General features: G+C 54.6%; 1 protein-coding gene and 1 long non-coding RNA gene across 9 annotated transcripts in view; one reads left to right on the top strand and one right to left on the bottom strand.

The window, feature by feature from the left end:
- Bcl9l (BCL9 like) overlaps positions 1 to 5,488 on the bottom strand; it is a 30,968-nt gene extending 25,480 nt beyond the window's left edge. For 4 of the 8 annotated variants that reach the window (XM_015986881.3, XM_015986886.3, XM_006993361.4 and 1 more), the window contains exon 1: positions 4,514 to 5,488. Coding sequence is in view for 1 of the 8 variants with exons in the window: in XM_076576094.1 (XP_076432209.1) it covers positions 3,147 to 3,283 (137 nt within the window). In the remaining 7 variants the exon portion in view is untranslated. Of the gene's footprint in view, positions 1 to 1,409; positions 1,856 to 3,146; positions 3,284 to 4,513 lie in introns of those variants that run through there. The other 4 variants (XM_015986882.3, XM_042280775.2, XM_015986885.3 and 1 more) reach the window with 2 other exon arrangements.
- On the top strand, positions 699 to 5,785 carry LOC143274238 (uncharacterized). Its single transcript, XR_013052722.1, has 3 exons — positions 699 to 961; positions 3,181 to 3,409; positions 3,589 to 5,785. It is a non-coding gene; the product is annotated as an uncharacterized LOC143274238 (long non-coding RNA).
- Positions 5,786 to 14,496: the final 8,711 nt, after the last annotated feature.

Raw genomic sequence — 14,496 nt, 5'->3', positions numbered from 1 at the left:
ATGCTATCAACACTCAGGCTCTAGCCAGAGGAAACAACAAAACAAAACACCAAAACATTCTGAATCTCCCCTCCTGCAGAACCTTACCCATAGTAGGTAGGAGGCAATGAAGCTAGACAGCAGTAAGAACTTCCCTGGACCAAGGCTACCATGGTCCACCCCAAATCCATGCCTGGATTCCAGCCTTTTGCTTGGGGTTAAATTTTGAGCTTGTTTTGTTAAGCAACTGTGAGTGAATAAGTCATGTTTTCTGAACCTGCAACTCACTACCAAACTCCCAGGTAAATTGTGACTGATAGTTCCTGGTCTCTAATGAAGGAAGTGACCCTAGAGGTGGAAGGAGCGTGTCCCTTTAGACCCTGGGCCCCCTTTACAAGTCATCACTACACCCTCAGGACACACGGTTGCCTGGTGCTGCTGAGTATACAAGGCCAGAGCAAGAGAGGGACCAGCCCCTGGCAAGTTTATCCCAGCGTCTCCCCATTCCACCACTCTCTCTCCAAGGCCTCAGAGCTGCCAGAAGCTTGGGCCTCACTCCAAGAAACCTCCCCTATCAAAGGGCAGAGGACTCCACGTCCCAGGGAGCTGCAGGAGACCTGTGACTACACCCCCCCAGACATGTTCCCAGGGTGGAGGAGGAGGCGGAACAGATGCAGAACGTAAGCACACATCAGAGACACACCTCCGGCGCACTCCTCAGAAAGAACCCCCAGACACACGCAAGGGAGAGAGACAGGCAGACACACTTTCAAGGCACCTCCTAAAAATAGCCCAGATTTTCCTTAAGGCCTGCGTGGGTAAGAGTGATATATTCAGAGACAACCCAAGAGAGCTCAGGAACAGCCAGACACCGGCCAGTCACACAGGACTGACACAGACACACCCACTCCAGGACACACGCAGAGCCACCGCATACAAAGCCGCACAGTTTGCTGTGTTCAAATGGCGTCCCTCAAGCAAGGTACAGCGAAAAGTCAAATTCCGAGACAGTCGCGCACCCGCCGGGCGTGGGGAGGGGAGTCAGAGGGGCGGCAGGCAGGGAAGCACTCAGGATTACAAAACAATCCCGGTTTCGAAATGCTGGAAATGCTGGATTCAGGGCCATTCCTGAAGCTGGGGAGGGCGGGGAGGGGGAAGGGAACAGGCCAACTTGGAGCTACCAGCCCAAGGAGGAGTCCAGGGCCCAACAGAGGTGGTTCAGCCCCCCGGGGAAGGGGACCCATAAAGGGCTAAGTTGGGAGCAGCAGTTGGTCCAGAACTAACAGGGGAGGCCCTGCCTGCTGGACGGAGGGCAAAGGAGAGGCCGCCAGGGGCCTTTGCCACTGACAGGTAAAGGCAGGACCCAAATGGAGCCTCCCTCCAGTCTCCTTCAGGACTGAACATAAGAAGCCACCACACCTCTTACCTACCCACAGAACAAGGTGATCAGCCTTCTCCAGGATAGTGTCTTGGCTCTGCTTCCCTAGCTAGTAAGGGTCAAGAGGCCGTGGGAGACAACGGTCCCCACACTCCTAGGGGACATCTCCTCCCTAGGAGTCTTCATGAGAAACTGCCTCAGTTTCCCATGGGTACCCTCACACCTAGGAAGTCACCTCTCCTTGGTAGCCAGAATGTCCTCACTGTCCCTCCCCCAACCTTCAGGGAAAGTAGACAGAGGGAGGGACGGAGGGAGGGAGAGAGGGAGAGAGGGGAGGTCAGGCCAGGCTGGGGGTGGGGTTTTAGAGGCCTGGCCCTGGCACCCGGCAGAGGAAATTCCAGGCTGTAACTGCAGGCTGCCTTCAGGGCCACCCATCCAAGTGACATGCTATACAAGCAGCTCTGAAGCTGCAGGGCTACGATCCTCTTCACCTATCCTCTCAGTTCCTGGCCCTGGACCCCCCCTCCCGCCCCCTCCCCCGCCCAGCCCTCCGGTCCCAGCTCTGGAACTCAGAGGTCCAGAGTTGGGAAAACTTAGGAATCCCTGGAAGAAATCCCCAAGCCATGGAAGGAGCCCCCTACCAAGCTCCTTGGACGAATCTGGGCCTCTCTTCAGATCCCTGGGGGCAGTGAGCACAGTGTGGCTATGGGTGGGCAGCTGTTGGGGCTGGCAAGCAGGGGTACAGATACCAAGCTACAGCAGCCAGGCGTTCAACAGGTTGAGCCAGTCCCGGGAACAGCCAGCCCCACCCCAGGGAGAGCGGGCCTGGCAGAGGCTTCCTGCCTGGGGCACCCAGCTTGTACCGCTTTGCTCCTACGGCTGCCCACTTTCCCACGGTGCCATCCCCCCCCCCCCGTCCCCTCCCCCCACCCGGTCAGCACCCGGGCAGTGCCCAGGGCTTTGGTACAAGGAAGCAAGGGATGCCATCTCCCTGTCATCCTTGGGTGCCCAGGCTATTCAGGTACCTCACTATCACCAATGGGGAAAGCTCGAGCAAAGTAAACATGGCACCGGGGCTACATCAGTCCCCCACCCCCACCCCCTACCGGGCTTCCTTTGATCCCAGGAAGACTGGACACAGACACTCTGGCTCCCTAGAGCCGCCCCAGGGCGCCGGGACAGAACCTCAGCCTGAGGCAGCGCCTCAGGCAGGGTGAGGGTACCCTCAGCAACTCGTCCTAAGGTTCCCTGGGTGAAAGGCTGCAGGATGACGCTGACTCCCTCCACTTCTGCCAGACCCTCTGCTGCCAGCAAGGCTGCTGCCTCCACTCCCCACCACACTCCGGGACTCCCTGGAGTACCACCCCAGCCACTTCCCCCAAAGGCAGCCAGCCCCCACCAAAGGCAGCCGGCTGCCCCTTTGTACCACATTTCCTTTAATCTAAAGCAGGTGCCAGGCATTCTGGCCCTTGCTGAGTCCACAGTACCACCCTGCCACCCACTAGGTCTCTGCCCATCCAGCCACTGCCCTGCACGGTTATTGAAGTTGAACGCCCCCTCATGATAAGGCTTCAGCATAATCCAGGTACCAGGAACTTGCTAACCAATCGTTGGTGCTGTGTGTACTTTGAACGAGCACTGATGCTCTGACTCCAGATTTCTGGGAACCACCACCCATGAGCCCTCCCCCCCTCATCCCAAGCAAGAGCAACAGGGCTTACTTAGCAAAGAAACCCCTGCAGGGAGGTAGCCAGAACCCTGGTCCTTCAAAGCCAGGTAGGTGGATCACCTGAGGGAGACAGTGTTTTCCTTCCTCCTAGCAGAATCCTGCTTCCCACCGGCTTCTCCTGTTCTCACGCTGTCCCGAGGCTTCCAACTGTGGGGCCTGAGAGCTGACTCTGAGCAAAGCTCTTCCCCTGGAGCCATGAAATCATGGTCTTGACCAGAGAAGGCAGTCAAGCTAAATCTGGGGAGCAGCAGAGGAACTCCCGCCTCGGGGAAGTGACTGACACCCCCCCCCCCCAGAGGCTGAGGAGGAGGGGAGCTGGAAGTGTAAGTACTGGCATTGGTGGTGCTGTAGCAGATACAATACAGGCAACATTCTCGGGGAGTACCAAGCAGTTCAGCGGGAGGGAGGGAGGCGGAGCAAAAGGGGGGCGTAGACCCCCCCTTTCCAGAGCTCAGACACACATCGAAGCCCCCCTAAAACCACACTCTTTCTCCTGAAGCAGAGGTCCTCCAGACAAGACATGAACACATACCCCAAGCAGCAGACAGACAGACAGGAGGAGGAGGAGGAGGAAGGGGGTGTCAGAAAAACCCGGAAGGAAGGAAGCTGGACAGACAGACAGAAGGTAATCCTTGCTTCACTGCTGCAGAAAGACACACTCTAGACTCCCGGGCTTAGAGGGATGTTCTATTCCTCTGCCTCCAAGAGGGAAAAAGGAAGGCCAGACTCCCGTCTCCTGAAACCAAATTCCAGCAGCCCTCAGAAAGGACCATGCTCTGGCCATGCAGGAGGCCCGAGTCTTCTCTTCCTCACATCTTCCCCTCGAGCTCCTTCGGATCAAGGAAGGAGCCACCTTCCCTAGTCAGTACAGGGAAACCTCCAAGGGACTGTGTGACTGCCCCACCCCCCAGCCAAGCCCACACCACTCCGAATCCTTGGCAGGGGAGGCTCCTGAGGCTGAGAGGCAGTGCCTGGGGGCAAAGGATGACCCCAGCTCTCCCTCTTGTCCCAACCCTCTCCCCGCAGGAGGCTCTTAGGAGGCAGGGGAGTAGTGCAGGGGTGCTGGGACCCACAGAGTTAGTGAGCCTGGGAGGGGGGACTACATCTCCCAGAAGCCCCCAGGGCGAGTTCCCTGCTCCAGCTGGCCCAAGGCCGGCCTTGTTCTCTGAGCTAAGGTAGTAGGGTCCCCTGGCTGCCCCTAAGCCCTTCTCCTGGTGCACCGAGGCTGCCAGCCTGGTTGAGGAACTAAGAATATCCTCTAATGACCCAAGAGGAGTCCCCCGCTTCCTAAACAGCCCGGGGGTGCGTGCTAGAACGCAAGAGACAATCAGACTGAGCTTCCCCTCCCCAATTTAAACTGGATCTCGCTTGGCGCGCTCCGGCTGGCCTGGCATGACTTTAGCCCTCTGCCCCAACCCGACCCTCACCTCGCACCGGTCGGGGGTCCTCACGCCAGGCCGGAGCTGGACGCCATAACCAGGTCAGGGTCGGTGGGTGGACTGGGATCCTCCAGCAGGACAGTGGAGACACGGAGAAGGCGGGCAGGCGGTGATCTTTTGATCCTGGACGCCTTGATCTCAATACCAGCCCGGCCCGCGAGCAGGTATCCGGGAGGCTCTGCTTGCCTGGGTTCCTGCCTCCCAACCGCGGGGCATGGTCCTGGGCGCCGGCAGCGGCGGGAGAGCTAGCGCACCGCCCGGCCGGGGCTCCGGGCTGGGGTCTCGGCCCAAACCTCACGGCTCCGGCTGTTGCCGCTCCTGCTCCTCCTCCTCCTCCCTTCCTTCCTTCCTTCCTTCCTTCGCCTCCTCCTTTCACTTTCCCCGAGGCCCGCGGGGACGGCGGGCGCGGGGCGGGGAGGGGGCTGTCTAGGCGCTTATTGTTGGTCGAATGCCGAGGGTCCAGGTCGCAGCCCCGGGGCGGCGCGGCGCCAGGGGACCCAGGCGTGCGGGCGTCCGGCCGGCTGGCTCCCGGCGGCGGCGGTGCTGCAGCGGCCCCGGATCCGGGGCATGTCCGGCCACTGGCTCCGCCGCGCGCCGCCGCCTCCCCGGGCTCCCCTGCGCTGCCGGAGCCTCGCTCGCCCCTCCACTCGGCTCCTCTCCCCAGCCTGAATAAGCATCGGGGCTCTCTGGCTGCCTCCTTCTGCCTTCATACCAGAGCCGGGAGAGGCCCCTGTCAAAATAAGAGCTCCCCCATCTCGCTCGACTCCTCGCCCAACCCGGCTCCCCCAGCCTCCCAGTGGTCTGACTCGGTAAGGCGCCCGACCGGCTAGCAGGAGGCAGTTGGCCCTGGGCGGGGAACGGGCCTTCCAGCCACCTCTCCTCCCCCGATTCCTGAGGACTAGGGAGGAGAAGGATCCACAGCATCCGAGGCTACGGAGAGGTCTGAAAACCTACCCTCCTTTCTGCACGGCTTGGAAAGAGTGGGAGTTGCCTGGACACACACACACACACACACACACACACACACACACACACACACACACACGTTTCCCTCTTTATTGTACCCACCCACATCCATTATGCACTGAGAGCATTCCCCCTCCCCCTGAGGACATAGACTGATTTTTTTTTTTCAATTAAACCTTCAGCAGTGCAAATTGGATGCTAAGAAAATGTTTGAGGAAATGAAACCTTTGTCTTCTCAAACTCTCCCTAACCTCAGAAGGCTTCACACATACAGCACACACACAAATATAAACACTGTCCTATGGGACAGTAGACACATGAGAGAGAGAGAACAAAAATTCTAAGCAGTTTCTAAAAGCATGTCATATGTTAATAGTAGTAGTCACCACAAACCTACAAGAAAGGTGTTATAGACCCATTACCCAGTTGCAGAAACTGAGGCTTGTATGACTTAAGCACTTACTCAGAGTTGCACAACTAGAAAGCCCTGAACCTAGGACTAGAATTCAAGTCCTCCCACCCCAGGACACTTCCCTTCTATCCCAATGCCCCTTCCCCTAGAATGACTATAAACCAGAGACAGGAACTGACCACTTCAGAAAGGACACCAGCAAGCTGCTTCTTCTGTTCCCATCTCACCTGTCCAGAGTACCGACTCCGTGTTTTGTCTTGTTCCTCCCGTCTGTACATCTGGCTGGCACAAGATTTCCGAAAACCCTGACCACAACTCCCCATCTCTGTGTCTCTTCTACAAAGGACTCAAATGTTGGCCAGGGTCACAGAAGGGCTTCAGTGACTATTGCCTGGATGGGTGAATGGTGCCAGGAGCTGGGCACTGGGCAAGATGGGGGGGGGGGACCCAGAAGGAGCACAGGACATAAACCCTGAGTGAAGAAAGGTGAAGGCAAGCTGTGCGGTGGTGGCGCACGCCTTTAATCCCAGCACTCGGGAGGCAGAGGCAGGCGGATCTCTGTGAGTTCAAGGCCAGCCTAGGCTACCAAGTGAGTTCCAGGAAAGGTGCAAAGCTACACAGAGAAACCCTGTCTTGAAAAACCAAAAAAAAAAAAAAAAAAAAAAAAAGAAAGAAAAAGAAAGGTGAAGGCAGGAGGTTTGGGAGTTCAAGATCACCCTCAGCCCTAAGCTATACAGAGAACTTAAGCTCAAACTGAGCAAATATGGGAGTCTACCTAAAATATAAATAAAAATAAACAAAAATCCTGAAAGTGGAGAGACTATAACTATAAAATGTATGTGTGATAGCATTATGATTTACAGAGTACTTTTATGTACATTATCAAATGACCATGTCTTGGGTTGGTTTTTGTTTGGTTGGTTGTTTTGAGACAGTGTCTGTAGCCCTGGCTATCCTGAAACTGTCTCTGTAGATCAGGCTGGCCTTGAACTAAGAGATCTGCCTGCCTCTGCCTCTAGAGTGCTAGAATTAAAGGAATGGACCACTATGCCCAAGGATCATTTTTTAATAGAAACATTTTGTTTTTTATTTTATATGTAGATCTATCTTCATTTAAAGGGAAAACAAAAATCTTGAGCCCAGAGCTGCTGATCTCTGTGATCCCTCTACTTAGGAGAGTGGACCAATGACGTTGGGTTTCTTCTCTCCCTAAGGTTCCCGTATACTATTAACCACAGGCAGAGGACCAGCTCACAAACAGGAACCTTGCAGCTATTTATGCAGATCTGTCTCCCACCATACAAATGACAAGTCACTTGGCCTTCTTTGTTTGAGACAGAGTCTCACCAGATAGCCATGGCTAGCCTGGAATTCTCTGTGTAGAGCAGGCTGGACTTGAACTCAGAGATTCACTCTGCTTCCCAAGTGCTGGGATTAAAAGCATACACAACCAGGCCCCGCCCTTCTTATGATCCCTTTTGGCACAAGTCCTGTTCATAGTAGGTCCATAAATCAATATAAGGGGAAATGATGGCTGGGTTGCAGGGGTCTCTAATGTAGTACATAATAAAACCCCAGAGTGTCTGGTATGTCCTGTGAAGCAGCCATGTGGAGCGCTCTCCTGGGTGTGGCTGTGACTCACTCCCCCAATGTAGGTTCCAGGTCTGCATACAGAGCCCAGCTTTGGGCAGCCACGAGTTCTGGGTGGAACCCTGGAGCCAAAGAGCCGGGAAGGGGGAGCCAGCAGCCCTTTGCTGGAATCGAGCGGCTCCCTCTACTGGCCAACTAGGGGAGCCACCGTACTTCCGTGTGTAGCTGCATGACGAGGGATGTCACAGGTGTGCCAGTGAGTGTCCACGTCGGCTTTGGCCGGTAAAAGTGCGGCATGGATATAATCGCATGAAGGTGCCTGCTTCTGATGCCATGTCGCTGTGCCAACGCTGCCCAAGGCTGTTTCTGGAAACTCTACCCACAAGCGCATCTTGCAATAAAATTGACTTGTGGATGGTGGGAAGAGGGAGCCCAGGACTGCTTGTGATCCGAGATTAGCCTTCTTCCCGTTTCTGCAGTGATCAGAATGCACAGATAATGCTGGCACTCCTCTCCAGCGTACACTAGCCCGAGCAGGTAGGCGCCGTTCAGGGGAAATTCTGTGGAAGGGACTCTATACTCTGAAGCAACTAAGGACCCAAGAAAGGGTTAACCTCAAGCCCCACAGTGACTTCAATCATTGGCTCGGGGCACTGCCCGTCAGAGTTCTGAGGGTGGGGTTTTTGAGGCTGCAGCCAGTTTGCCCAGCGCCCCTCACTAGCCTCTGGACCCCCCCATCATTTGACCGCTAGGCTGTGCCTACACGGTGCCTATTTTGGTGGAGACACCTTTCTGGCCCCTGGAGGAGGCGCGGATCCGGGCATCCTGGCTTCCCCACTCTCTCCAGCCGCCTGGCTTCCTGATAGATGGTGATTATTATATAATAGACTTTCTGGACAGAGCCGTGCCAGCGCTGGGAACACTGCCCCTCCTCGAAGCCTGCCTTAGGGCCTGGCATCTGCCGCACCAACCTTACCGCCCAGCTGTGCCGACGTCCCCAGCACCGCCTCCTTCCGGGAGCGGGAGACCCCGAGAGCCACCTTCCCAGGTGGCCAAGAGACCGAGTCCCGGGATGGGGCGGGCCGGGGCTGGGAGTCAGGCCGGCGCCCCGCAGGTCTCAGGGTCGGCCGGCAGAGCGAGGCTTTACCAGCGCCTCCCTAAGACCGTGGAGTCCACCTGGCCCCCTCCAACCTGAACTTGGAACTTGGGAACCAGGAGAGGTGGGGCTGGGGGCGCTGGGGCCAGGGTCGGAAAGGGAAAGGAGTTTGGAAAAGCTGCGGGGGTAGGAAACTCCGGGCTGGGCGAGGGGGCCGGCAGGGGCAGGGGGGAGGGACTTTTATCCTGACAGGACTCCCGCCTTCTCCGACTGGAGGGTTTGGAAAAACTGAGCAGGCAGCCAAGGCTTGGCTGGAAATCTTGCAGCCCACCCTCCTGGGGACACAAAGCTGGAGGGCGGGGGGGTGCGGGGCAGGCAGGGCGGGGGGAGAGAGCGCGACCCCGGGGAGGGCAGGGCCCCTTTTGGGGCTGGGGGCCCAGGGGCCAGGTCCCTAGGGAGGGGGTTCCTGGCGCTGTCTCCCTGCAGTCTGCTTCCCCCACCTCCTTGCTCCCCCCCTTCCCCCCTCCTCCCCATCTCTGGCTCCAGTCTTGCAGATTGCGGGCAGACTTAACTCCTAGCGTGCCAGCCTGGTGGACTTGGAGGTGGTGACACTTGATTCGCGAAGGAGGGAGGGAGGGACTCCGAACCCCACTCCCACAGTTTTAACACGTTAAGGCCCGGAACGCAATCCCGGAACTTCGGCCGATCTGAGCCCTGAAAGGCTGCCAGTAACTGGAGGAACAACGCGCAAAGCCGGCACCTGAGAGCTGCCAAATCCGGTCCGCTCTCGAACCTGGTCTTAACTGCCTACTTCCGGCTCCCACCGTCTGTTACCTTCCCTTCACTCGTGGGCTCCCTCCCTCCCTCCCTCTAGCTGAAGTCCCTTGACAGATTGATGGCTGCAGAGAGACGGAAGTCTGGATGTTGAAGCTGCTTGAGCAGGCTCCACTAAAGCTTGTCCCCGGAGTTCCAGCGCAGGTGACCACTTCCTTTGCCTCCCTTGCGACCCGCAGGACTTTCACTGTTCTGAGAGGTCACCTACCCATCTGAGGCAGAGAACTGTAGCCTCCCCAGGCCCTAGCTAGGAGAAGACAAGGATCTGAGCTGCTGGAAACCCTGACTTTACCTCCACCCTGACCTCCCCACCCCGGGCGGGACACTTTGTCTCTGGGTCAAAATTGGCCTCCAGTTCCGCTAAGAATGACTGCTGGGGGAGGTACTTCAGACTAGGCAGGAAGGGGTTAACGGAACTCTAGGTGAGAGCCAGGTGAGGCACCGCCCATCTTGGCCTCAGGTGAGAGTAGGTGGGAGCTGGATAGATACTGACCTTAAGGGTTGCTTTTTCTGCCCCCTTGTGGTTAAATCTGGCTTAACACCCACTAGCAAAAACCGTATCCTCAATGGGGATGTCGTAGATTGGCTAGAGAGCTCCTCTGAGGTGTGGAGGGACCCACCGGCAATCTTTGCCCTGCCATCCCCACTCAGCCGGCGGTTTTAGCCGCTTCCAGATGTGCAGATGTGCATGGTAGGATCCGCCTAGTAGTACTCAAGTGCGGCGCTACGGAACTGAAGCCGGAGGCCTCTCCTCCCAAGTTCTCCATGTAACAGAAGGGGGTCAGTAGGAAGACTCCTCTTCGCTGCTTCCTCCCAGGATGCGGGCCTCCCAGGCTCAGCATCAAATGCAAACCCAGTGCCAGATTCAAAGCTCCCTGGCTTCCCTCCTTCCCCTTCGCTCCCTTCTAGCCGAGCTGTCTCTCTCCTGGATCTCTCCACTTTGAAGGCTTCTGGCAGCTCCCCGGTCACTTCTTCCTACCCTCGCAAGGCTGAGACTCTATGCAGAAGCCTCCAGGGTCAAGAAAGTCAGTGGCTGAGAGGGGCTAGCATCGCTGCCTTTTGGTTTCCTGCTTTCCCTCCCCTCTGTAGTTCCATTACCTTCCAGCTAAAATCCCTTTGTTGGAAAGGACCTCTGGGGGTGGGTTGTTTGTATTGCCTGGTACTGAACCTGGGGTCTCTCGGTGCTCAGCCACACTTTACCCCTGAACTAAGTCCCTAACCCTCTGACTCCTTTTAAAAACTTGAAAATAAGGTCTCACTAAGTTGCCCGAGCTAGCCTTGAACTCACTCTGTAGCCCAGGCAGGCCCTGAACTTGCAATTCCCTTGCTTTAGCCTACAAAGTAGGTGGGTTCGGGCCTCTAACCGGACCCAGCTCTCCTTGGGAGTTTGGATAACCGACTCAGCCTTCTCTTTCAGCACTCCTCTGACCAACTCTGCCTGCTTAGTCACTCAGGAAATACTTACTGAAGACCGACTGTGTTCCAGGCACTGGACTGGACACTAGATTCATGTGGGTGACAAGACAGATATGCCCTTGCCTTCACACAGCCAACAGTCTTGCTAGGGACAGACAATACACTGAGGATTATGACTCAGTGTGAGGAGGAGCTTAGGCTGTTCTCAGGAAAGAGCCTATTCCTGAGTTCGGCGTCACAGGGAGGTAACATCTAGACTTCTGGAATCCTGGGGAGACCGTCCACATCTTGCTAGAAGCCTAAGGAGAGTGCAGCAGGAGATTTCTTCCAGCTAACTGAAGAGATTTCTGAGCTCTCCTTCTCCATGTTCTCCGAGGAAATAATCGTCCCAAGGAAGACGACTGACAGACTATGGGACCCTGCCCTGGTCACTTTCGAGGCCTGTTTCTTCCAATGTTAAAAACCAAGAGGGCTGGTGAGACGCTCAGTGGGTACAGTAGGTGTCTGTTGGCACGCCTACCGCTGACTTCAGGCCCAGGGACCCACACTGTGAATGGAGAGAATCAAATCTCACAATCTTCTCTGACTTGCATGTGGAGACAGGTACTCCCCATGAAGAAATAATGTTGTAGTGCTCACTTTAGCACACATATACAAACAAATCAAAAGAAAAAAGGAATGATATAGAGATTAGCAAGCCCACACACACACACACACACACAAGGATGACACACAAGTTCTTAAAGCATTCCCTTTTTTCTATTCTTTTTTTTTTCCCCTTGGTTTTCCAAGACAGGGTTTCTCCGTGTAGCCCTGGCTGTCCCGGAACTCATGTTATAGACCAGGCTAGCCTCAAACTCACAAAGATCCGCCTGCCTCTGCCTCCCTCCTGAGTGTTGGGATTAAAGTTGTGTGCCAGCACATCTGGCACATTACATTAAAAAAAATCTTGTAGTAAAAGAAAAAGAACAGGGTGAAATTATTTGCAAGTGCATTTCTATTTTTTTACTTTGAAATTGTATTTGTTCTTATACATATTGGTGTTTTGCCCACATAAACCACTTTGTGTGTGGTGCCCATAGACACCCTGATCTCCTGGAACTGGAGTTCAGACAGCATGAGCTGCCATGTGGATGCTGGGAATTGAACCCAAAAGAGCAGCCACTCATTTTAACCACTGAGCCATCTCTACAGGCCCATAAGTACTTCATCACCCTGAAGAAAGCAATTCGGTTGACATGGCTATTTGTTGGTTTCATCTGTTGTTTTGGGTAAAGAGGCCTTGTTAGGTAGGCCTGACTGACCCAGTATTCACTGTGTAGCCCAGGCTGGCCTCAAGCTTTTTGCAGTCCTTCTTCATCAGCCTCCAAAGTGCTGCACATGGTGGCTCACAACCATCTGTAATGAGATCTGGCTCCCTCTTCTGTGTACATAATAAATAAATAAATCTTTTAAAAAAAAGATTCTTTTTTGAGATAAGGTCCCACTGTGTGTGTGGTTCAGGCTAATATCAAACACCTAGAGTCAAACAATTCTCCCAATTCCCAAGAGCTCAGACTACAAGGCATCCCCCCCCCCCAAGACAGAGTTTCTCTGTGCAGCCCTGGCTGTCCTTGGAACCAGGATAGCCTCAAATTTGGAGATCTACCTGCCTCTGCTTCGTGAATGCTGGGATTAAAGGGTGTGCACCATCACCACCTGGCTTCACTAGGACATTGTTTGTTTATTTGTTGAGACAGAGTTTCTCTGTGTAGTTTTGGTGCCTGTCCTGGATCTCACTCTATAGACCAGGCTGGCTTCGAACTCACAGAGTTCCGCCTGGCTCTGACTCCCCAGTGCTGGGATTAAAGGCGTTCACCACCGCCACCCGGCTACCAAGACATTCTTAAGCCAAGGAAAGGGGCTGATGGTGTGACTCAAGGGTAGAGTGCCAATCTAGCATGTTCAGGGTTCTGAGTTCAATACACAGCACAGCTAAACAAATAACTAGAGATAAATCTAAGAGATGCTGTCAGAGGCAGGGACCCAGAAAAAGCTGTAGCCACTTTCCTCCTCTCTTGGCCTGCTTCCCAACTATTCTGCCAGCACTGCGTCTTGGAGACATAATTCCTGCCATGTAATCCTTGTGTTAAGGGCTGGAGCCTTGCTGAGGTTGTACTGAGAACAGGGAGCACTCACAGAATATGCTTACATGCTGCTTAATGTGCTGTTCTATGCAGCACTATGGAACTGTCCTTTTGAAGAGAGGGTTCAGAGGGTGCTGACAGACGTACGCAAAATCACATGGCTGGCAAGTGACAGCTGGGAGGTGACCAGGCCTTCTAGATCCCCATCCAGACTCTTTCCACGACACCAAGGCGATGCTTGCTTCCAACTTTCCATTGGATTCTTTCCTGTGCCTGGCTCCCTTCCCTGTAAGGCCTTCAGAGCTGGAATGGCAGTCTTGGCCTCCTTATCTGGATCTTTCCCAGAGTGTGGGGTGCTCAGGGCTCCCAGCCCCGCCCCCATCCCTCTTGTCATGCCTCTATTTATATGTGTGTAGCTCTAGTTCATTCCATAATCACTAGATTATAAAGAAAGCCTGGGCCAGGCAGAGTCCAAATCCCAGCCAGACCCAAAGAGCTCTGGGACTTCAAACACATCTCCCCAGGCCTCCTGAAGATCTGTCAAGACCAGTAACCGGTTCTAACTCCTAGAGCATTTGTAACTAACAGTCCCAGGTTAGGAAGTGGTTCTAAAAGGCCAGGCATGGTGACACATGCCAGTAACTCCAGCATTCAGGAATAGGAGTTCAGCCAGGCGGTGGTGGCGCACGCCTTTAATCCCAGCACTTGGGAGGCAGAGCCAGGTGGATCTCTGTGAGTTTGAGGCCAGCCTGGGCTACCAAGTGAGTTCCAGGAAAGGCGCAAAGCTACACAGAGAAACCCTGCCTCGAAAAATCAAAAAAAAAAAAAAAAAAAAAGGAATAGGAGTTCAAGGCCAGCTTCAGTCAAAGCCAGCCTGGCTTATGTGACACCGTATCTTTGTTTTGTTTCTTCCTTCGTGTGTGTGTGTGTGTGTGTGTGTGTGTGTGTGTGTGTGTGTGTTGAGACAGAGTTTCTCCGTGTAGCCCTGGCTGACCTGGAAATGACACCATTTCTTTAACAACAACATCAACAAAAATATGCAGCATGATGCAAAGGAATGGGCTGTCATTCCTGTCTTTGCACAGGGTCCCAGAGCCTCAGAGTCATATGTGCCGTATCTGCAGAAACAAGGGTGCTATTTACTGGGGCACCCACACTCTGGCCTCATGCTTGGTCCTGGGAAAATTATGGGATATGTGAACTGAATTTATGTGGGGCCTCCATAATTCAAATATTAACAACAATGCAAAAAAGAATTGCAGTTTCGAAGGCTGGAGGGCTGACTGGTTATGAGCCCTGACTGCTCCAGAGGACCCTTGATGGATTCTCAGCAATCAGATGGCAGCTCACATTCACCAGTAACTGCAGTCCCAGGGTTTCTGACGCCCTCTTCTGGTGTCTAAGGGCACTACATGCAAAGTGGTGCCCAATCGTATGTGCATATGCATAAAATACACCCCCCCCCCCAAAAAAAAAAAGAATTCCAGTTGCTCTGACTGACTGGATGGTCATCTCTTCACAGCCCACAGCC

The sequence above is a fragment of the Peromyscus maniculatus genome, chromosome 7 (genome assembly GCF_049852395.1).
Source record: "Peromyscus maniculatus bairdii isolate BWxNUB_F1_BW_parent chromosome 7, HU_Pman_BW_mat_3.1, whole genome shotgun sequence".
NCBI classification, from domain to species: Eukaryota; Metazoa; Chordata; class Mammalia; order Rodentia; family Cricetidae; genus Peromyscus; species Peromyscus maniculatus.
This window is presented reverse-complemented; position numbering and strand designations above follow the sequence as displayed.